Source organism: Leptonotus elevatus, chromosome 5 (assembly GCF_054856555.1).
Source record: "Leptonotus elevatus isolate MCC_2025b chromosome 5, RoL_Lele_1.0, whole genome shotgun sequence".
NCBI lineage: Eukaryota > Metazoa > Chordata > Actinopteri > Syngnathiformes > Syngnathidae > Leptonotus > Leptonotus elevatus.
The window spans coordinates 20,921,193-20,945,716 of record NC_141243.1 but is presented as its reverse complement, the minus strand read 5'-3'; the positions used below and the strand labels follow the sequence as shown (position 1 = coordinate 20,945,716).

General features: G+C 38.1%; 1 protein-coding gene across 14 annotated transcripts in view; it reads right to left on the bottom strand.

Annotated features, from left to right (window-relative positions):
• Positions 1-338: 338 nt before the first annotated feature.
• Positions 339-24,524, bottom strand: part of arvcfb (ARVCF delta catenin family member b) — a 189,566-nt gene continuing 165,380 nt past the window's right edge. For 9 of the 14 annotated variants that reach the window (XM_086075596.1, XM_086075601.1, XM_086075602.1 and 6 more), the window contains 8 exons: positions 12,035-12,168; positions 10,204-10,354; positions 9,765-9,957; positions 8,391-8,502; positions 7,625-7,712; positions 6,249-6,340; positions 4,472-4,584; positions 339-2,991 (listed from right to left, as the gene is read on the bottom strand). In XM_086075596.1, the coding sequence (XP_085931722.1) occupies positions 4,483-4,584; positions 6,249-6,340; positions 7,625-7,712; positions 8,391-8,502; positions 9,765-9,957; positions 10,204-10,354; positions 12,035-12,168 (872 nt within the window). In that variant the 3' untranslated portion in view covers positions 339-2,991; positions 4,472-4,482. The remainder of the gene's footprint in view (positions 2,992-4,471; positions 4,585-6,248; positions 6,341-7,624; positions 7,713-8,390; positions 8,503-9,764; positions 9,958-10,203; positions 10,355-12,034; positions 12,169-24,524) is intronic. The other 5 variants (XM_086075600.1, XM_086075603.1, XM_086075608.1 and 2 more) reach the window with 2 other exon arrangements.

The following is a 24,524-nucleotide window of genomic DNA, read 5'->3' as shown; positions in this document are numbered from 1 at the left end:
AACTCCAAATACAACAATTATCTCTGTAGCTATGGAACAGCAATTACGAGATTAAATTTTTTTTTTTTTACGTTGAGTCAAATACAGTAGTATTTGATGCTTTATTCTAGTTTCACCCATTCCCCCTGATAATTACTTTTTAAATTAAACATAATTTCCTGAAACGCCATTTTTAAAATGTAATATTAGTGTATTATATTGCTTTTTTAAAAATTATTATTATTACTCATATATTACTATATGCATTTTTAATCCCGAAAATGACTAATAGCGACTAAAATAAATAAATAAAAGTTGCTGAAAATAGGTGGTTTAGACAGGCAGAGAAGCAAGACACATTCATTCCAGGCATGATTTATTGAAAACACACCAAATGTATACTCTACAAACCATCATGTTTCTGTTATGTTTAACAAGCTTAATATTTGCATGTGGGTATTAGTAAAATTAAGTAATACATTCTGTCACTGTGGCACCGCTTCTGCTCGCTACTAAAGCATTAGCAATTGAACTCCTCTAGGAAAAATTAAATCATCTTGAATGAGCCTAACTTTTGTAAAAGTTTATTATACAATGAATTACAAGGCAGAAACCCCACGCCAATCTAAACTACTTGGAGTTAAGGGAACACGGGAGGGCAAATGATACAGCAAGTGTCAGATGAAAGGAGGAATAGGGAAGGCTGACAGCTTCTTGAGATATGGCAGTTGAAGGGGAGGAATAAAGTTATACAAAACACACATTTGTCACTACCATGGAAAAGATTAAGGCACATGATAGGCATACAACACATTGGCTACTGAGATATACACTGACTTTATTTTGACAAACTTGAATCAGTTTTATCTACACAGGTAGGTTTGATTCAATGTGTGCCTGTGTCCTTTTGTATTTAACAGTACAGTTATGTGGCTTTTTAGTTCATCAATGTGTTACACAACCAGAAAACCAATAAAACTCTAATGAATGTTAAATACAATTCCTTTGGTTGTGGTGCTGCAGAGACCGTCAAAGACAGTCTGTTATTTGTTTTTCTCGCTTTTTTTTTTCTTTTCCTTTCTCAAGATCAATCAGTACTGTCCAATGAAAACACACAGTTCTAGGGACCAAAAAAAAGAAAGATGCAGGGTATTAGTATATGGTTTTAACTTCTGGAATTAAGAGTTATACATTTATTTGTAGTTTATTGAATTTTACCACAACACACATATTTGTAAACACGGTGTAAACGCAAGCTTTTATAAAACCACGTCACAAAGAAAAACGTCAATGCAGGCACATGCCATTCGCCAGGATGACACGAGTGATGCGGAATTTGCGTCTGCAGTTTATGCTGACTGACTGATGCTGGAGAACACACTATAGCACAGATGTTGGTGTGTGGTCTTACCAAGCACGAGGGAAATGGCAAATTTACTTGATATCACTGTTTTTCCAAGTCAAACCTGTCCACCCTGAAACTTTGTAAAAAATATATACTATATAAATGTTTTTTTTATACTTCACTTTATACAGTGTGACCTTTCAGTTTGTGTTGAAAGCTTCATATCTATTCTGCTGTTCTTTTGCTCCATATTGATGGATTAGTTGATATCACAAAAACAGAAAAAAATGGCACTTAAAAACAATATGAACATCTGTACACTTTTTTTTCATGCTCACAAGAATAGTTTACTTTAAGAAGCATTGAGTGCTTGATTGTAACACAGTATGAAGAAAAATGGATAGTAAAAATTCTATTTATAACTTGTTTCATTTCTTGACCTCAGACCCTTGAACCCACTGCAAGTGTTGTCTTAAAAAATGCCTCATGAAACAACACTGCAATTATGTTTAAAACCCTTTTTACTTACAATATATAAATAAGTGATAGTGTGTGAAACTTGGCAATAACTGACTGTTAGTTGCTTCCAATCCAATGTGTTTTCCAAACAATGCGGTATTAATATACAACTACGAGATTGGTATTTTCTTCATATTTTGACCCTAATATACATGTTTGTAAAAGTTGACAAAAATAAAAATAAAACTGGTTTAGACTTTTGTTTTTTAAACAAAATAACCATATTCTGCCTTTTCATTACCAAAATCATTATCTTTATAAACAAAATGCCTTATTTTCTTTCATACAAATCAAACTGTGTTGTGACAAGCTGACTGCTTTTCTACCCATCTGTGCGGATGTTGTTCATTCACATCTTGTTGAGATGTTGCTCCATTCAATGCCCACTCAACATCACCTTTTACTGTCCAGAGTACAACTTGCAAAATCCTCACTTTATAAAATAAACCTCATATTCCAAAGCATTTCAGTGCAGTTTTTTTCAACCACAGTGAACCAAATGGGCTGTGGCTTGAAGACGTTTATCCACAATGCTATTTTCTTTCACACCCCACCAAAACCAAAACTAACAACCAGTGAGTGATCAATCAATCAATCAATCAATCAATCAATCAATCAATCCGCACCAGCCCACATCAAAATACCAAACTTACACAACAAATCGAAATTACTTGGGAAAAACCTGGCAACCTTTAAAACTTCCAGATTTAAAACAAAGCCAAAACAAAAGTATTCCTTCTTGTGCCAAGTTTCCTTTCACCACACGTTCATTTGCCCTTTAGTTCCCTCATCCCATTCTCACATCCATTTCTTTGCCAGTAGTGTCAACCTTGAATACCTTGATGTCACCTGTAGATTTCAACAAGAGTCAACACTGAAAAATTCACATGCTGTCCAGTGGGAATGTAGAAATGTAGAAGTAGTAGGAATAGTCACTCCATATGTTTTTCATTTTCTTTTCTTTTTTTGAAAAGCAAAATTGCTGGCTGCTGCTGGGTAGTCGTCGTTCTGATCGTGAAGATTATTACTATTTTTTTCTAATCTGCTATCTGTACAAAGTTCAACTCCAAACGAGCTCCGTATGAAATGGCAGTGGTGATGTGAGAGTTCCTCCTGTGGTGTCACTCTGTCGCTTGGTCGTTTTAAGCCTGGAGTGCATGAACAAAACAAGAAGAAACATATTAGGAGACACATACAGGTGGCTGAAAGGGGAGGCTCAAGTCCCCAAAAATATTTCTTCTTCTAAATACAGAATTATGATACATATTATGTTGGTGGAATAAATTGAGTTGAGATGAATCCAACTGTTTTCAATCATTTTGTGATTCTACTGCCCCCTTCTGTCGACTGAAATTGATGTTGAAAATCGAAAGTGTCCTTGAGCTTGCGTTGCGAACGTCAACTGACCAAATTGACTAAAAAGAAGAAAAGAAAAAAGTGACCCGTGATGTTCACAATGCCAGCCCGAGGGCACTTTCACGTTAATTTCAGTTGACAGCAGAGGGCAGTAGAGCGCCTATAAATCACAGGTGGATTTATCTGCTAATGTAAATGTTATTCCACCAACACAATATTAATTAAACAGGTGGTGGTGATAAAAAATAATAATTAAGCACTAGAACATCCTTTAGTTCAAACCAGATCAAACTCACAAGAAGTCCATGAAATGGCATTGAAATTGAGAAAAGCAGCATATCCTTGTATTTGAGGACAAATTGCGGCATGTGAGTAGAAAATAAACCACCATAGCCACTATACATCATTTCTTGTGATACAGTAGGATGAGGATGGAAATACAGAACGAAAAGATGATGATTAGTCATGTGGAGAAAAACATGAAGGTCAGACATGACGTTTGGGACACGTGAGCTGGTCAACAGAGGGCATGTGGCACAAATAAAGGCAATGCTGAAAAAGTAAAACGGACTCATACCATGGCAACAGCACAATTGAGACCTCTGGACAGGAAAATGGTTGTCGCCCAACATATTAAATGTGCAGGTCTTAAGAGGTTTTTGATTGGAACATGTTGCTTTACAAATAATTGACCTTCTCATATCTTGAGCAGTGACACACTGTAGGAGAGTAATTCATAATGTGTATCTCACAATATGCATATCTTATTCTTTCTCTCCCTTTTGATTTGGGGTGCCCCAGGAGCATTCATGTGGAGTGCTGGCAAATGACCCCCCTTCATCATTTGCCATCAATTTCAGCAAAGGCTGTCAGGGGAGGCAACGAGTGGACGTCGGTGCACATTTCAATCAGGCAGCAGCTGCTGAACCACAATCACACTCGAAAGCCTGTTGACTTGCGTGCACCTTCTCCAAAGGCGAGAATTCACATTTGTTTTTGTTAATGCTGTATCTTTGCTCCCTGAGGTGCCAAATTAGGTCAGCTGCATTGCTGAAAGGGACACGCACATCGAATTCAAGAGCAGTATGAAAAATTGGTGTTGTAGGTGACACGTCTGATGAGGGTGCTCAGTGACAGAAACTCTGCAAGACATTGAGTGTAGGTGAGAGGAAACTAGATGGAATCCATGAGCAAATGAGGAATGGGAAGGTTGACTACAGTCCAACTCAGGAGTGAGGGTGGTTACTTTGTGATTTTCTTTTTCAAACCTACCATGCATGCATTTAGACCCAGGAATCAACGGGCTGTGGCTTAACATCACAAGCGTCCACCAGACTGACCGCAGGCCTATTAGTCCTGATATAGTGTTTCCTACTTGTGTCATTCTGTGCAATAGGACGGGTTTAAAAAACACAAAGCAAAACAAAAGGAGGTCAATGCATTGGACCAATACACTCAAATATTCACATGCAGCCAAATATAGAGAGAAGCAGGTGTTAATTTCTTGTTGTACACAAGCTACAAAGGGAAAGAAGACATACAGTAGCAACGTGCAAAAGAAAGAAGGAGAGATTAGTATTAATGGGTACAACTTGTATTGCTATCGGGAACATCTTTGGTTGGTTCATAGCAGATTTAAAATATAGGAGCCAAAATAAACATCAGGTATAGTGCTATAACTTGTATAGGTTAAAAGTGCCCAAAAAACTTCCACAAATTTAAGTGCAGTTTAGTTGATAGCGTTTTAATTTTTGACCATCTTTAATAATGCCATCTTAAAAAAAACCTTCAAATAAATTAATTTTAATTTCACAATTCTTTTTTATTTATGCCCCTTATAGGTATACAGAGGCTAATATGTATGTTCCCAACCTAATAAATAAAATGTTGATGGTATAAAAATGTTACTTTTGATGTTGGGTTTGCTTACAATTAATGAATTTAAGACACTTATTGGGCCAATTCAGCAATTAATCTACTGTACTGTCAGTTTTTTTTAATTTTGTGATAAATATGATTGCCATACATTGCAAGGAGTATTTTACAGCTTCATATACAGCAGGACGCTAAAGTCCAAGAGATGCAGAGAGCAGTGAGCAGTGATTCCCAACCAGAATGTCTTGAGAAGCAGGAAATTATCAGTTCAATTTGTCTCAAAAGTATTCTACATGTTTTGAATTGTTCATGTATGCCAGTGATGCATTGTGATGGGCGGGGTAATTAAATGTTCTTCCATAGATAGCAGAATGTACAATTAACCTGTGTTTATACAACAAAATAAGTCTTCCTGTGAGTACATCAGCTTTGTGTTCAATTAAACAAGCACACAATTCACACGGAGTAGTCAATTTGTGAGTACATTCAGATGAGATCATCATTCAATATTCCTGGTTGTGACATGTTTCCTATAGTAGCGCGCTGTGAGGCTTTTTCAATGTGAAATGTGACCAATGTCTCAATAAAGGTTGGGAAAAACTGGCCTCGAGGACATAAGGGTCCATTTGTTGCATTCATTTGACTGTACCAGGGAGTGAGTCCCATTCATTTAACAGCGGATTGGATAACATATATGAAGTGTACTTGAGTCCTCTGACGGCTACAGTACTTTGAGGGCGCATTTGCACTGAGCTCTGCAATTAACACACTCTAGCAAGCTGAATTCAGTAGACAACCATTTGATGTAGCCTCAGTCTTCTCATTGCCAAAGAAAGGGTGTGTTCCATAAGAGCTAGTTGTTGGCAGCTATTTTAATCGGTGCGAGCTTAATTACTTTACGGACTCCAAAAGCTTCCACTTAATTAACTAGTGGCTCACAGATCTGAGGGTATCCACAGCCCTCAGCTGCAGACAGACACATAAACGAACAGGAACGACACATTTCATCCTCTTTAAAGAATTGATAGGATTAAAATCTTCCACTGAAAATGTGGAAAGAAGTCAACAGAAAGAGGGAGGGAGGGGAGGGCATGTGACAATATTTCAATGAGACACCGTTACTTTGTCCTCTATGCTCTAATCCCTCTGGAGACAAGAAAAGTTGTGCTGGTACCTTTAATGGCTCCCGCTCTGAAAGGTCCACTGAACTGTCGCCTGTCTTGTATTTGCAGTCTTTGTCCCTCTGGTCAATTGTAGAGTAACCATCTAATGAGGTCGGAGAAGGGTGGTCAACTTCATTGTGGATAAGAACAAATGATGCATTCACTTGCTTTAAGTAGAAAATACATGATGCATGTTTTTCAATTTCATGGTCACCACAGCTCCTACAAATTATTTAACTTGACTTTTGGACACACAATATTTGCATTCTTATTTTTACCTGATGGAGATAAGACGGGTCATCAATGTTCTTCACCTTTTAAGGAATGCACTCAATTCAAATGCATTACTCTGAACTCTCATTAAATTTAACATTTCTTATTTACAGTAATTTCTGGACTATAAGCCGCCCTAGCTAAATTTGGGGAATACTCGTGTTTGCTACACATATAATCCACACCCAACTGTAAGCCGCAGGTGCTTTTAATGTTACCGCGCCGGGTTCCTGCTACTTTCTTTTCCATAATCAGGGCGCAAATTGTCTCGCTCTCGTTCTCGCTCTCCTTCTGTATTTGGGCTCACTTGGTTTGTTTTGCTCTGCCTGACGCTCTTGCGCTTCCTTTATAGTGCGCCCCATTGTGATCTGAAGGATAAGCCGCACCTTTGTATTAGCCGCTGGGTCGAATGCAAGTGAAAAAAAGTAGCGGCTTATAGTCCAGAAATTACTGTACATTAGAAATGCAACAAAGAAAGTTTTGGTGAACATCTTCAAAAACACCTCTTCTGATGCTTAAATAATTCTGCAACAGGATGATACACTACATACTACATACTTTGAAATGAAGGCGTTGAGCGCAATAACATGCCATGCATGGTAATTCAAGAAACATGTGCATCCACAAAGCAAACAAAAATAAGAGTATTTTCACTTCAGAGACAAGACGTATACAGGACATACCGTACATTTTTTAATGCCTGTGATATTAACCAGGTGAATGCATTTACAGTACTTCAACTACTAACTACTACGGTGCTGCTTAAACTTCTTCAATTTGTAAGGAGACTTAATAGAAGAACATTCATGACCTGTTCAGATACTGCATAGGGTTAAATTTGCACAAAGTGGCTTAAAGTTACCAGTTGCTTTGATTGTTTTGGTCTCTTAATAGGATTTGTTCACAATACAGCAACAGTGAATATGCTTCAAATGAGAAACTCGACCCTCATGTGATCTTAATTCCTTCAAATTTGTCAAGGAGATTATTCTTTTTGTGTATGTGAATTGAATAATAATGTCAGCTCATTTTGGTGAGAAGCCTTTTGTGGTTATTATTGCCTCATTCTGCCAAATGGCTCCTCGAAACAAGTGAAACGTTTTGTCTGTCTGACCTTGGTTCTTCTCCATAAGGGGCAGCGTTGTATCATCATAACCCGGTTTGCCATTCTTGGTTCCTTTAGGGGTTGTTGTCACCGCCGGCTGAAAGAGAATTGTTGTTACACATTTTATTATTGCTGCTAATTTTATGTGTAAATTAAACATTGTTCAGTTACTTGGTGATATTCTGCATATCGCTGGCATCGGGTTGAAACCTCATAACTCACACTTTGGTAAATTCAATATTTTTTCAGAAATCTATAGTATTGGTCAGTCCACATGTGTGGTTGTTATTTTTTATTTTTTTACAAATAACAAGTGTTGAGAAAGGCTTGCTCTCATTGATGTTGCAATGTTAATTATCGCTCTGGAGGTACAAGGTTACGGCCCGACGCCAGCGATAAGCTCCCATCAGTTTCAGCTTCTTTAGTAGTCACAACTGCACAAGCTCATGAAATCCAGTACTAAAGCTGTATCGAGCTTGCTGCCTTTAAAAAGACAATATTGATTGTTTGCACTCTCATTTAGCTACAGTAAACGGTCAAGTAACACAATTATTTGAAACACTCAATAAATTGCAATGCGCTCTTTTACACGGACAGCAAACAATGACCACAATTATAGATAGCCTAACAATAAAACATAAATAATAAAACTAAAACTCAAAAACTAAAATCGATGAAAATAATTTTGTCTAGGCAGGACATGTTTTCAAAATTTACGTTCCAAGGGACTGCAACCTTACATGTGAAGAAAGACATCCACTGACATATGCCGTACCTGGAAATGGCTCTTGTTCCAGCCATCCTTTGTCAAAGCGTTCCGTAGTTCCTTATAACTCCACACAGTCTGCAGGACATGAGATGCGGCTTTTGTTTCTCGGGTTGACTGGCTGCGGGGGCAAAAAAAAGAAGTGGAAATCATTTACAAAAGAACCCTAGAGAGACACATTGTCCCAGAACAGTACCTTTACACAAGAGAGAGTGTGTGCTAGCAACAAGTGTGTTTTTAATTCAAAGGCATATTTCCTTGTAATAGCTACTTGTGAAACACCAGCATTAATTACACATAGCTTGAAAGTAACACAATCTCATGAGATGTGCAATGACACCTAAGTAGTTTGTATGTGGATAAACTGCATATTTATTCATTTAGAGTGGCTCTTTGTGTGATCAATATGTCATCTTATTCCAACATTGAGAAGGGCATAGATTAAAATTGTGGTGGAATTTTCTTTTTCACACTTCAGAATTGGAAAGGGGTGACACTAATTTGAATATCTCCCTTAAGTATTGTCAAAATGATGGATTGCAGGATGGTTGGATGAGAGAGAGAGAGAGAGAGAGAGAGAGAGAGAGAGAGAGAGAGAGAGAGAGAGAGAGAGAGAGAGAGAGAGAGAGAGAGAGAGAGAGAGAGAGAGAATATTTCTGTTCCATATTCGACCTTTGCCATAAAATACAACATGTCCTATGAATATAATTATGAAGTGCCAAATATAAGAATATGCATAAATATGTACAGCAGATTAAAAGGTGAAAGAGCATTTTCAGAGTGGAGATTCCACAAACTAGTCGACTTTACTACTCCACAGATGACATCGACTAGTCGCTATTCATGTGTTTTTGGCTTGAGGAGGAAGCAGAAGCGGTTTACAGCAACAGATGAGTGCACTGAATGAAATTAGTTTGCCACCTTAATTGATTTAAATTGCATTATATTTGTTAACACACAGCTTTGTTAAGTGAGGGAGAACTAGGGTGAGAAGCCAGACTCCAGCAGGACCTAGAACAATTTTTGAGGCCGCACATCAAAGGGGGGGACAAGAGTAGGGAATTATTCCATCGCGCACAAATAGATCCATGATTATTTGCAAGCACTGCTCAATTCCCACCATGTAGAACCAGCTGTTGTGCTGGGGCCAAGTTGTGCAAATGTTAATAAACTCAGAGCATGAGCTGTCCAGTGTGGGTGGATATAGCTTCTTGCAAAGCATTCCCTTCTGTAATTTTTAAAAGTTACAGTATAATACTGTACTGAAAAAAATATCAATGACATGATAAAAAAAATCTGATGGCAGGCAACCGCTATTACAGACTGACTACATTTTATTTTGATAAATCATCATGCTGATGAAAGAAAGAAATGTAGGGGCACCTGGTCCGGTTGATAGCGACTAGCTTTTCGATGGCCTGGGCCTGAATGAGAGATCGGGCGTTTTCAGAGCTGTCTGTGACAATCTCGTGGATGGTGTTGAGGATGGCGACCACAGTGTCCTCCTCCAAGTTCTTGGCTGGTTGCTGCTGTCCGCTGGGCAAGTTACTGACCAAGTCACGCATGGCGTAACTTCCTATTAATAGATGAAAAAAAAATATTGTCAATAAAAATAAGTGAAAAGAAATGGAACTGCATTTCTCTTCCTGAAGGCACAATCTAAAACACAAAAATCCAAAATTATTAGGCAGAACAATTAGTGTCCGCTTGATAATCAATAAAATACCTTAAAACATTTTACTTAAAAAGTTGGGTAAAAAAAGGCCTTACATAAAACCCCTACAGTATTGAGTGTGTGTTTACATTATGCTTGAGTGTTTACCAATGAGGTCTTTGTTGCGGCGGTCGATGGAGAGGTTGCGCAGGGCGATAGCCACAGCTCGGACTACCTTGTCGGAATCGGAGCGCAACAGCTCCACCAGTATGGGGAGACCTTTCTCTTTACGCACTGTGGCTCGGATGTAGTTGGACCACTGCGGGAGGGGTGCGGGTACACACACAGAGGGTCGGAGGTGAGTTCATTTTATATGTTTATTACTTTTTGGGATGGCCCAGGGTCTCTAACATTACTAAAATGGAACAATCTGACAAGTATGGCTAACTCAAAATACCACACAGGGCCTCTAACATACATTTTTATAATATAATTAAAACAATTTCCAATATTACCATTACATTTTTGTAGAATAAAATATACATGTGATGTGAAAGAAGCATTCTTATTCAAACCTATCCTTGAAAAGTAATCTGTTGGCTAGATTCAAGCCACAAGATGGCAGTAGTGCCACTTAAAACGTCCAGCACCAGCGACACCAAAAAGCAAAGGTGGCTGGCTATAGGTTAGAATTTTGAGAACAAGCTAAGCCAAAAGAGAGAGCACAGGCTTAGCCTAGCAGCCAGATGTGACAAATGAATAAGCAGCTCTACTTGCTGCAGAATCTGGCCTGGGGACCTGCTGATCAGCTTGCACAGGAAAAATGTAGCAAGGGAGAAAAGGATTTGTCCTCAAAATGACCACCTTTGCTGGGAATCACTCCAGCTAAACTATCGAGAGGATAAAATGTGACAATAAGTGATGGATTAAAATTAACCACTCGTGTGATTCTTCCAAAGTAGCTGGAGGTGCCTGCTGATGACAATGTCATACGACTGAAAGGTCACACTGCCCTGATGGCCGCTGTGGGCTGAATACACGTGTATAAAAAACAGCAAAGTCTTTGCTGGAATCTAACAATGAGCTTTTCCTGTTCATAATTCACAGCTGCTTTCAAGCCAGACAGCCTCTCAGTATATCTCCTGCTTTAATTGGAATAAATGTCTGGTCATGGCCACGGACTTTCTCCTCTATCGTCAGAGACAAACATCTAACAGTGATGTGTGCATTAGTTTCACAACATACTAGTGATATTAGAATTCATCAATTGCACTTTGTACTTAAGATGTCTCTATCGTTATCTCATTCAATTTCACAGTATGTTTTTGTTGTTGTTGTTTTTACTCATTTGCTCCCAAAAAGGTATAAAAACGATCTATTTCAAATATTGCCATGTTCCCAAAAACGTGTTTGTACGTTTTTGTTTTGTTTTTTAATGCTAGAGCATACAGAAGGCTTTGATGCAGCCTCTGACTTGAAGAGGTCGCTTAAAGCAATGGTAGTTACTACCAAAAACAGCCAGCAGTTGGAAGCAGAGTATAAGAGATCAACCAGGGCCATGTCGCAACAAGCCCCAGTGTTTTGAACAGCTTTGTAAATAATGATGAAACTTAGCTATATTCTAATGCTAATTGCTGCAAAACGGAAACAGATACAAATATACTTTTTTTCCTGATGAAAGAAGAGACTCTCTTTTGGTAGGTTCCATGTTTTTATAGCAATAGAACACAATATTCTGTGTGCCTTGAAAAATCTGTCAAAATCCAGCAAAACAGCCGGGAGCGAAGGGGGTTGCTTCAGTAAAAATGGCTGGGAGTGAATGAGTTAATTATTACTAGTAACAGTGCCCCTTTTGCTTTTGGATGTATCCCAAGCATTGATTTCTCAACTCATCACCTATCCATCTGAAATATAAAAAAACAAAAACAAAAAACTCCCACTGTAGTTGCAAAAATAAATATGACAAACATGGTGTCTGCTGTACCATCCCCACCCTTACACTCACAGTCCATTGCCCAGCACCAAGGTTCTGCAGAGCCCCAGCAGCAGCCTCCAGGGTGTTGAAGTTTTGGCTCTCAGTCAGCAGAGAAAGATAGAGTCTCACCACTTCTGGTTGATAAAGAAGCTCAAAACCTAGAAGGAAACATACACACGAAAAAACAGACTTGACACGAGAAAATGGTCAAACATTGCCAGTAATTCTTTGAGCAACATCGCCGCTAACTATGGTATGAAAGCATAATGACAGTCAATACTTGAGAATGACAAACAAGGAGACCACAAGGAGGAGATTATTGATCCGACGAGTCCAGAGTTTCTGATGTTTTGCTCTCGTTTGCACATAACACATCCACCATTGTTAATCATCAGGCCTCCCTCTGATAGGAACATAATGACATTATCGGCTATTAGACAAATCAGACACAGGAAGGGACAGGCGGACAGGCACAGAATCTCAAAGTCTGCAGTCATTTTCCAAGTGAGATTTTGCACAGTGTCAGTTGTTATGTCAAGGTCATTCAGAACCGTTCACATTATATCATTAACAACAGTAAACATCACATTAGTGGGTCAGAGGCTCGGAGCGAAATTATTGTAATTATTTGTTCTGCAATTACATAATTTTCTATTCAGTTATAAAAAGCACAAACTACTAGTACTCATTGAGGGTGTATTTAAAGTGCCCCAATGCAACAGTAAAGCACTGAGCAGATACATGTACTGTATAGTATGTTTCTTGCTTAATAGAGGAAGATGGTGAATCAATAGCACAGAGAGAAATAAATGGATTCAATAAAAACATGGAGCGTGGCCAAGGCAGCATTGCTATTAGAATTGTGACTTCTGCTGACCTGTGCAGACCACTCACTGCTGATAAAGACACAACAAAATAAACATTTTGACCAAACGCTTCCTTCCTATTATCTGCAAGAGGAAAGAGAGAGTTTGCAATTGGCCTCTCAGCTCCAATGAGAAAATAAGCCACTGTTTTATCCTACAGTAAATCTTCAATTGACAATATTTTTAGGCTCTACTTAAAACCCCTATGTTATATTGGCCGGGATATACTCTATAGTAATCCTTTTTGTTGACATTGCCATTTCACCAGAGGAAAGTGTATTTAAAAAAAAAGAAGTGTATTTCAAAAGGTTTAAGGGAGCTGGAGGATGATGCACGATGCTACCGTGCAAAGAACCACTAAAAATGCATTATAAAGTTGGGCTTCCCATGACACACATTGAAACTTGGGAAGGACATAAGAGCTTTACAATATTAAGTCCTAAAACAAACGTCTTATTTGTACAAGCACTGCACAGTTCTCAAAAGGAAAGATAGCACTGGTACTAGAGCCAGCACAACATCATATATATACAGGCTAGTCTAGAATTAATATAGAGCACTTAAGTAGGTGATAGTGGATTGCCTTCGCAATGACAAATGTGTTTTTTTTCTCCATAATTACAAGCCAGTGTAACAATCAGAATGATTTTCTTTAATGTGCAAAAACATACAGTAGATATTTTCCTCCAAATTATACAAGCCTGCTACAATTTGTTGTAGTGAGAATATGAATGCAATCTGCAGCAGAATCATGAGTTGTGCACGTGACCCTGCCTTGTGAGCAGGTAAGAGCATCAATCACATCTACTCTCCTTAATAGGCACTAGACTAGAGTGGAAAGTCTACCGCTCAGCATCCTTCTGCACGATCCTCATCTTTCTGGGTAACTGTGCCTAATCAGCAAGCTGGAAAGCCTTTTTAGAAACAATCCAGTTCATCTGCGACTTGGAATCAAACACACAGTGCTGAGATTCACCTAATTCTGCTTAATATGATACAATTCTTGCTAATGAAATGTGCATAGGTCAATACATATTTTCTCGATCTGTAGTGCACTTGTCAGGCAGCACCTAAAAACGTAAATTGAACTGGTATTTGCTGTTAAACAAGGAATTCATTGGGCATTGTTAGTAAAAAAATATTTTGTTACTCTTTTGGGCCAGAAAATAAAAAATAATATTTAGCTTTATCTTTTTAGCCTGGGCATAATGTCTGCCCGAAGTGCCTGGGGTCTCCCCTAATAATGCAGGCCAGATTAAAGTCCGTTTTAATCATCTACTGAAGTGCCACTGTGATCTTCAGTCATCTCCTGCCAGTCTGCTGGCTGTCTTGTTTTCACTTTGTAGACACAAGCATAGCCATCATTTCAGAAGTGTGTGTGTGTGTGTGTGTGCGTGTGTGTGTGTGTGTGTGTGTGTGTGTATGTGTGTGGGGGTGGGAGCGAGTTAGCCTACTTTTCTAAGCAAATGATCATCCTACTGTATACCATTCAAGTACTCCTCTCCATAGTAGACAAATCACTAAATAGCCAAACTGTCAATTTTTAGTTGAGGTAAACAATGACAGTAAAGAATACTCTAAGTAGCCAAATAATTAAATGTCCAAAGGCAACACTAAACACCCCCCCCACCCCCCAAAAAAAAAGCTTGCAGCAAAAGTATTGCAAGCAAAATGGAAATTAAGCAAAAAAGGATTACAACCCCCTTTTAAACTATTTTTCCAATTCAAATTCAAATAAAATTACCGATATGTCCAAATCCTCTGATTCAGCCTCTCAAATGTTTATATTTTCCCAATATCCTTAGTCCTTCGTGAAATCAGACTTGTGTTTGTCAGACTAAATGGTCTCTGCACTGCACTGAATACAAACGACCACGACTGGTTGAAGTTCAGCTACTGTATGGTGAGTGATATTTTTAATCTTTTGTTTTTTTTTGTCCTTTAGAATGTCTAGTAGCCATTAAACAAAATGTTTAGGGTTCTATGTTGATTTTAAAATATGTGTGTGCAATGTGCAATGTTGAAACGTCACTAGTGTTACGTAAATAATTTTGTGACTGATGTATTTGTTGAAGCATTAATAAATACTAGTGGGAGTCGCAAACAAAACCCAGGCAACTATATTAACGGTAATAATAACTGATTAGCATAAGAGCTTGACCACTTTTCCATCCTCCGACCCCGCTATAATAGAAGCGGGATTTCAATGTTTTAGGGCAGATAATGATTTCAGACCAAGCAGTTATTTATGTTTTTAATTAAAACAACAATAACAATTAGCCATCTAAACAAAACAAGCTAGCTAGCCTTACAAGTAAAGTTACAATAAAATATGATCACTACGTACCAGTTGCTAAAAGGGTAACTTTTTTCCATAGTTGCAAGACAGTACTAACCTGATAGCTGCTCCCATGGGTCCTTTGCTGTGTTGTGGATGCAACAACAGATATATTTGTAGTTTCTCATAAAAAAAAAAGTTATTGATGTCGAGGAGCAGGAAGTTATCGGTTATCGTATCGGTGGAAAAACAAAACCAGTTATCGTGCATTCTTAAAAAAATCATTAGTCAATATAATATATCATATCATCGCTAGTTAGAAAAGATTCTTTAGTATTTGCAGACTACATACTGTAGCATATTCATGTTGCAAATCACATGTGTGAATGTCCATTCCCTTTCACCAAGCGTCGTTCACAGTTTGGTGCTTTTTAAGTAAACTAAGCAAGCTTACACCTCATTACAGAACGTCCCATCACTACTTTACAGGAGCAAATCAACTTCCACTAATTTGTTGTGCCCCTGTTAGACTTGTCTAAAGCACGTCTATTATCAACACATCGCTACGCAGTGACCAAGTGTGCGTGTAAAGTGGCATGATTAATGTGGGACTTAAGTGTTACTTGTGGAGGCGTCCATAAACAACCCCCCCGACCTACACCAAAAAAGGCAACTGAGCGATTTTTATGTCTGTCTATATATTAATAAATGATAGGACAATCAATTAAAAAAAGATTTGTTCCTTCAGAGAGTGTAAAACGACTGTGAAAATGCCAACAACAAAGTTACAGCACTAATGGTTCATGTCGTTTTAGTATCGACTGCAATTTAGCGCAAGATGCAGCAGTGAGGCAAGCTGGTAAAATGTCATGGATTATCTGATACAGGAGTAAGACACTCAAAAGTCAACTTTTCTTTCACACGAACACCACCTACAGTCTGCCATCAGCATTCTTGTAGGGTAGATTAGTTGCAAAACACCTGGATCTCAATAATACACACGGCGCCACAAACACCAGGGCCCTTGCATGTCAAAAAGAGATGCTCGTCAATCAAACAGGTACAAGCCTCAGCCTCAAAACAATCCCTCTGTTGTTTTCTTCTTTTTTTTCAGGGGAGAAAATGGAGGTAGAGCATCAGAAAACAAACAACAGGACATAAATAATTCTTCCATCTTGGAACAGCCCAAACCTTTGCAGTCTTGACTTAAAGTTAACTCAGACATTACTCACATCTCCCCCGCTGTCTAGCAGAAGGAAGACAGAGTAAAAATAAATACTTGAAGACCAATGGGAACAGCACTGACCGACCACAGATTTTTTTGTTTTTTCTATTGTATGCATTGTTTCAAAAAGGACATTTTGAGTTGTTGACTCTCCACTCTCATGCCATGCACATTTGACCCCTCCAGATTGCTTTCATGTCTTTATACAAATGTATGCAGCAGCCACATGGGAAACTAATGAAGACACTTGAAAGGCAGAGGCACAGAAAGGCAACAATTTACAGTATCATTACAAGAACTGTGAGCTGCTTGTTTAATAAGGGTCATAGCTCTCCTAGGTTCATTAAATACCAAATGATCAGCAATGGAACTCTGGAAACAAAACCAAGTAAATTGGCAAGACCTTCAGTGTTTTAAAAACGCCATCCTTTTATCTGAGCATCACAATGATAGAGCTCATCACAATACAGTTATTGCCACTACACCGAACCCCTCTTACAATGTGATTCATCTTTTGCTTTGCTACTATATCATAGGCTTTAGAGCAATTTACTTTTTACAGTATACAGGCAAGTTTGACTTGATAGATTTATAGACTCGGCAGATAGATAGCTTGATAGATAGTTGAATTTGAAATGTATTTTAAAGCTTGATGTGAGTCAGAGAAACATGTTTTTGAATTACAAACTGTCTTTCTCGGTCTGTGCTACCATTCATATTGTGGTCAAGCCCCTGGTTATAATGCAGGATTCATAGAAAACAAACTCTTCGACTCAAGTATGCTGAATGAATTTATAGCATCCAAGTATCTCCAACCGAAGCTTGAGGCAAAGTCTGATAGAAGCTTGTATTTTCTAAAATATATTCACTGTTTGTCTTCAAAGGCACCCCCCTTCTAAATCCCCCTTTATATGGACAGCAGCCAGGAGTCAAAGCTTCATTATATCCCCTGGTACCCATTTGGACAGTTCTGTAGGTTGGCACCTCTACGGGCAGCCCCGGGGCATGGGACATTAGCATACCCATACTGCAGTTTTCCGGATGCTGACAAAGGAAGGCAGAACGCGGCTGTGAGCCCGTCTCGTACAGCTGCCCATCAGCTTTGGGTCACAAAGATGTCCTGGTGTGATGGGATGGTTGAGGGGACAAGACAGTTGGGGAAGTTATAGAGTGTCAAGAGAGACAAATAGACAGCTCAGACCCCCTACCTTGTACTTCCTCCATATCTGCCTTTCAACATCAGGTGTCCATCGGCAATTATACCAACATTTCCAGGCTAGGAAAGACCATTTTAGTACAACAGGAAACCTTTGTAGCACAAAATTAAGTCCTACTGTACGGTTTTTGAACCATGAGGCAGCCAAAAACATGCTGGCAAATTGACTTGAAACTGACAGGAAAGCCCCAACTTAATCCTGAAATCCAAGTCGAGTCTAAATGTTGATGTTGAAATGACACATTTTCTGTGTCCCAAAGATTTGGTCTATAAGTGAATGAATTGCAATAATGTGTGTGATTGTTGCCATTATTTAGGAGATTATTTTTTTGTTATCACAATTAGATGGCCTTCTGATCTGTTTTACTTCTCTAAGATTTAGGATATATATATATATATATATATATATATATTTATTTATAAACTGTGCTATTTATACTGATGGCATAAATTGTGCTTGGAACATTTTCGATGCATTTTACATGTGACATCGCATCAAGGGGGACATTCACACAGGGGGAACTGAGAGTGATATCCTGTTTTTGTTGTGACATTTACATTTGCATGGTAAATATTGAATGGAGGTGCTTTTGGTTGGTTGAAAATCAGTCTTTTTTTTTTTTTGCTATGCTTTTGGTAATGACCGAAAAATAGGGGTCTAAATAATGGATTGGTCTAATGGTACATTTGGATAGTGCCATTTTACCAAGTGTGTGTGTGTGTGTGTGTGTGTGTGTGTGTGTGTGTGTGCGTGCGTGCGTGCGTGCGTGCGTGCGTGTGTGTGTGTTGAGGCTGAAATGACGGTTTGAAGTGGATATCAGCTAATGACAATCACAAAATTTCACATTAGCCTACAGAACATAGGTGTTATGGTCATATTTAATTGTTTCATTAAACATATTTCAATTAAAAACAATGGAATAAATCCAGAAGCTGAATGCCTTTTCAATTGAAGCTAATATTTAATTGTTTAAAAGCTTATCCAAAGCTTAACTGTGGAATACCCTGGTCCTCTGCCAATTCTACAGTATGCAGACACTGCAACTGCATATTGTAACAATACTGTACATTGGCAGCAGATGAAAAAAACCATTGGCAGGAACATTTGGTTTCACTTCCTTCTGACATTAATCCTTACGTCTCATTCCATATATTCCAAAACAAATTGCACCCAAACTGCACTATAATTGATGTAGAAAATATGTTAAGATTAGTATACTGTACATAATGTGCAGACTGACTTCTTTCCTAAGTCCTCTCCGTTGCCAAATGTTTTCATTTAGTCATTCTTGAAAAAAACATCCCCCAAAAAACTTGTATTTTAGAGTGTAAACTCACACAATACAGAATGCTCTGGTCAATGTAATTAGTGCTTTCTAATTGATGACCTTGGCTGTCTTGCTGCGCTTGTTGGCGCTGAAGACTGTCCACTGATTGGACCCTATGAAGCTGTAAAAGCTTACCTTTATTTACCATAAATCCACAGAAACGAGGATAAATATTACTCCAAGGACTCCAATTATCAGCCTAGACATACCTGTGCTCTATTTAGCCTCTACAAACATCTACTGAAATACTTCAAAAATAAGCAAAATGGGCATCTTTTAAAGAACATTATGTGAAGTAAATGTATAATTCTGTTAGACGGGTAAAATCCTCCTAAAAGTGAACAAAGAAGACAGAGATTGAAAGAAATATCTAGAAAAAGGGTCCACAGAGACAAGCTATAGAGGGCATCTGACTTTTTCATTTTTAAATAATCACTTGAGTCTGAGAGGCAAACAAACGGAATCACACAAAATTTCTTGCAGTCTGTGTAAAACTTCTCCCCAATGAATTTCATGGAATGCTGCAGTGGGAAATCACTCCCGTGATAGCCACAACACATGCAAAAAGGGATAAGGAACCGGAATCACAAAGCTATCATTTGGTGAAGTGTTCTTATGTTCAGCAGTTTTGGTTTGGGTTTTGAGGTTGGATGTCCAGCCTCTGGGGAATAAACAGAGATAATCCTGTGGATTGCTGCTTTTCTGAAGGACATTGAGCAACAGCAAGCAAGTGGTAGGGAATGTGTGTAGTATGGCGAGGGAAGTAAAATATATATGGTAGTGACTGGAATGGGAACTGAAGATGTATATAACTGAGGAAGATGTGGGCCAAAGGCTAAATGCTAATTGATGCGAGATTGGTATTGTAAAAACATTACTCTAACACACATTTACATAGAGACACTTGGAATAATATGATACTGAAACCAACTGTGTCTTTGGAATGCCAAAAATATATATATGTATGAAAAAATCTTAAGAGTGCCTCCAAACCAGACCTTGAAAGCATCCAACTGGCAAATTGTGATGTACAGTAACTAACGGAAGTATGGAAAAGGCTGAACACACTGCATACATAATTAATCTTTGGTAAATATGTATCCTGTTAGCATGTCATTATAAATGCTCATTAGCTGTCATGTTTTGTTCAGGCATCTGATAAAACGCATGTCTTGTTTTCTTCTCTAAAGGAGCATTCTATCCTGTCTTTGAGTATCTGATTAGATAGAAAAGCGCTATATAAATCCAATGCATTATTATTATTATTAATATTATAGATGGTTATTTCACTCAATTGTCCAACATTCTTTATCTTCACAATCTTGCACTTTACGCTGATCAATAAAAAACAAACAAACAAACAAACAAGCTCATATGGTATGATGTGACACATTTTGGTGGACTTTGTTCCATGCAAAACATAAAAATATTAAATGTTTACAAATACATGCACACATACTGTACATAGAGATACAGTATATACAATCTGAATTACCGGTATCTTTCCGTTATATTGTCCCTTTCTTACAGTTCTATATAAATCTTATAATAAATATGCTGAATTGACATATACTCAACAAAAATATAAACACAGTCAGATCTCTAAGGCACACCTGTGCACTAATCATGGTGTCTAATCAGCACCTTGGTAAGGCACACCTGTAAGGAGGGATGGATTACCTTGGCAAAGGAGAAGTGCTCACTAGCAAGGATTTAGTCTGGTTTGTGAACAATATTTGAGAGAAATTTTGATATTGTGAATGTGGAAGAAGTTTTAGATCTTTGAGTTCATCTAAAGCAAAATAAAAAAAAGTGTTATGTTTATATTTTTGTTGAGTGTATATGTGATTCAATGTAATCTCTGTGTATATATAAATATATATATATATATATATATATATATATATATATAAATATATATATATATATATATAAATATAAATATATATATATATATATATATAAATATAAATATATATATATATATATATATATATATATATATATATATATATATATATATATATATATATATATTTTTTTTTTTTAAGTCCCCAAAAAGCACACGCAAGCTCAGCTATCAATTTACAGTCACTTTTGATGCCTATTAGAGTCACTAAATCAGCACAAATCTGATTAGTATTTTGGGCAAATGCTGAATCCTGATTAAGGCGTACACTGATTTCCCATCCCCCTCGACTCCACTGGATTGTTGCACCACAACCTCGCCCTCGGAGCGGACCTAGCATCCAGAATGCATGATGCCTATTGTGATGGAGGCTGACAGTGAAGGGATTTGCTGCGTCTGGATTGGTGTCAACACCCATCCCTCATTTAATGCTTGCTCCAGCCCCATCAACCCATCACATGCTTAAATGTGATGGATACTTTGGATTAACTCTTGTGTAGAGAATGACAATCCCTGCTGTTCTCTATATATACACACGTCCAGCCATACAGCAAGGTTGCTCTGTTCGCACAATAACACTTGACAGAGCAAGGATGTTGACTGAAAGTGATCTAAACCATCTTAAGTAGGCGTGCTGGGATTATTTTTCCTGTTCAATCTGCTATGCATATCGCAACCTCTAGATTTGGACCACCTGTGGACATTGGTTTAAATACAGCAATGGATTAAGCCCAATGACAGTGTGCTGCGTGATCTCTCATATAATACCACAACACATACACTCAGTCGGTGGTCAACTGCCAAGATCATGTTGCTCTACATCACAGTTCAATAACATGTTAGACATGCACCCAATATAGAAAGTTTGAACATAAAATTACCTACTGGACAAGGATCAAATCTAAAGACCAAATGGTTTATAGACCTTATATTATGTTACCCACTCATTACACTTCACGCTTAAATCCACTTTAAGACTATCATTTTTATTTTCCCAAATCTTTTTCCTGCACTGTACATTCTTTTAGTAATTTTAATAAGCTACTTTGTGTATCTTGACTTTGCTTGTGAACGAAATGCACTATTTAAATAAAGCTGTCTTGCCTTGCCTTAAAAAAAAAAGTTGCCAATCATTGTCTTCAATGACTAGATTCTACCAAATAGTGTAGTTCAGTTTGGTTCAGTTCAGTTTTTTTTTTTTTGTCTCGATGTATTAAAGTCGTTTTAGCAGATTTCCGAGATGTGCTGAGTGAAGTTTATGCATCACCACAGCCCTGGGAATAAGTACTGTAATTACCTTAAGTATACGTAGATGAATGCTGCATGTGTCATCACACATATGAAGCTGCAATGACTTCATTCCATGAATAATGTCTAGTGCAGTCGCACAGTATTATTACAGAAATAATTTTGTATTTTCAACAACATAGAAGGTGGTCTAATTTATTATGCCTCTCTTTTTTTCTCTCTCTATTTTTCTTGACTGCCAGTGCGGAAACCTGCGTGGAACGTGGGTTAGGAGAATGTGAACATCAGCTACATTGTACTAGCCATTCAGCTTTTTTCTGTGGTGGCGTTCCTGAAAATAGAGCGAAGAATGTGATAGACACATTTTGCAACCATTGGGACGGTCAATGAACAGTTGCCCTAAGCATCAAACTAACAAACAGACACACACCCAAAAAAAAGCAGTTTTCCTGTACATTGTGTATGTGGACGTGATCTGTTTGTGTCTATTTTTTTTCTTTTTTAAACTTGTATGCACGTTTTATTTTATTCACATGTCCAGGTAGGAATAAGGAGCATTTATGCGGCAGTCGTAGTAATTAGGTCTCATCCTTTCTATGACATGTGACAGCAGGAAGTGAGGCAGAAGGGGTGAATTTGGGGCGGTATCTCTAGCACATAAGTGGTGTGTTTAGTCTGAACAAGAGAGTGAGAGGTTTACTGCAGCAACCAATCCATCTGCAAGACCCAACGTCAGCGTTTTCTGTCTTGGTGTTAAATTCTACCCGCAAAAACAGAGAAGCTATGTGAAACTGCTGCTTGGAATTTAGAGTGCACAATCTATCATTTACAATATTCTGTTTTTAAATGACATGAAGTGTAGATGCCGTATTTTTTCCCTCCCATGCGCTATAATGGTACCACACTGGAGACTTGGCATTTAAGGCACAAAGATGCTTTATCTTGAAAAAAAGGATCTGCTCGAACAAATGGTCTCACTGCACCAGGCTGTTCATCATGTCTTGTGGGTGGAGTGGTGATTTTGTTTCGAATAATCAGATTCTTGTCAGTGAGCCTTTTAGTAAAATATGCGCAGCGACAGGAGCGGAGTGTGGCTCACTTTTTCTTAATTCAATCCAGCCTCACACTTTTCAGTGCAGCGGTGTAACAGAGAGCTCGTCAACACTGGTAGCACAGGAGTCTGTGTTCATTATTCCACAAATAGAGATCTCCTGTGGGATGATAACAAAGAGGGTTATACAATACAATGCATAACTGTTTGTCAATGCTAAGACCTTTCCACGAGTTAAACACTCTTATCTTGGAAGACAAAGCAGTGAGACATATTATACAGCTGCTGTCAATTGACAAAAAACAAACAAAAAAAAACTGCCAATTATGCCATGGGTGATTGCGAGCAGAACAATAGAGAACGTGCAGGCCAAGAGGCAAGTGTAAAAGCAAGAAGGCCAACTTGCTGAGGCATTTCTAACATAATACCAAATGGCTTTGGTGACTGCACGGATTTTGAAAAAATAATTGATCAGTTCTAGCATACATGCTCAATCCTGGCTGCTGATCCTTATTTTAAAACGGTCACATACTCCGAGAGGCACAAAATGGCGACGAGACATAAATATTTGAGAGACAGTGTGAACGGTAAGGATTCCATATTCACTCAATATAATAATATAACCTCTTTATAAGGAAAAACAGCAAAATGTAGTCTTGTTTCCACCAAGTAGCCCCATTGTTGCTTGCTTACAATGCCTCTCTTGTTTTTTGTTGTTTTGTAAAACATCTAAACATATACAGCACAAAACGCACACAAATAAAAATAAAAGCAAAACACTTCACAGTAAGAGGACCATGACAGCAGCCGTCTGAAAATCTACTTGTAGTCATATTGACTCTGTCTGCAATGATGGCTTTGACTCTTTAGGCTCGCGTGTAGTGTACACAGTAATGACTTTTCAAGATTAGTGGTCTAATTTGTGTCTGCATCCATTGCCAATTAAGAGGAACCCAAAGTTCTGTACTGTTTTACCCTCTCAGACAGACATTGGCATAATGTGTGGATGTTAACAGACATACATATGTTGGATGGATAGATGGTGAAATAAAGTTTTTGTACTTTTATTTCTATTTGTTCTCATTTTTGATACTACATTTATTTGATGACCTAAAAGCTTTGCTTAAAGCATAAAACCCTCTTCAAAATCAAGGTGCAGGGGTGTCATGTTGAAGTATCCTTGAGCAAGACACTGAACCCCGATTTGCTCCCAGTGGACCTGGCAGCGCCCTGCATGGCAGCAGTCGACCCCTGGTGTGTGAGTGGCTGAATGCGAGGCATTGTAAAGCGCTTTGGACACCATATGGTGTAGTTAAAGCGCTATATAAAAAGCAGTCAATTTACCATTACCATTCAAATCAAGTTAGAAGGAAGAGCACATCACACTCCTCAG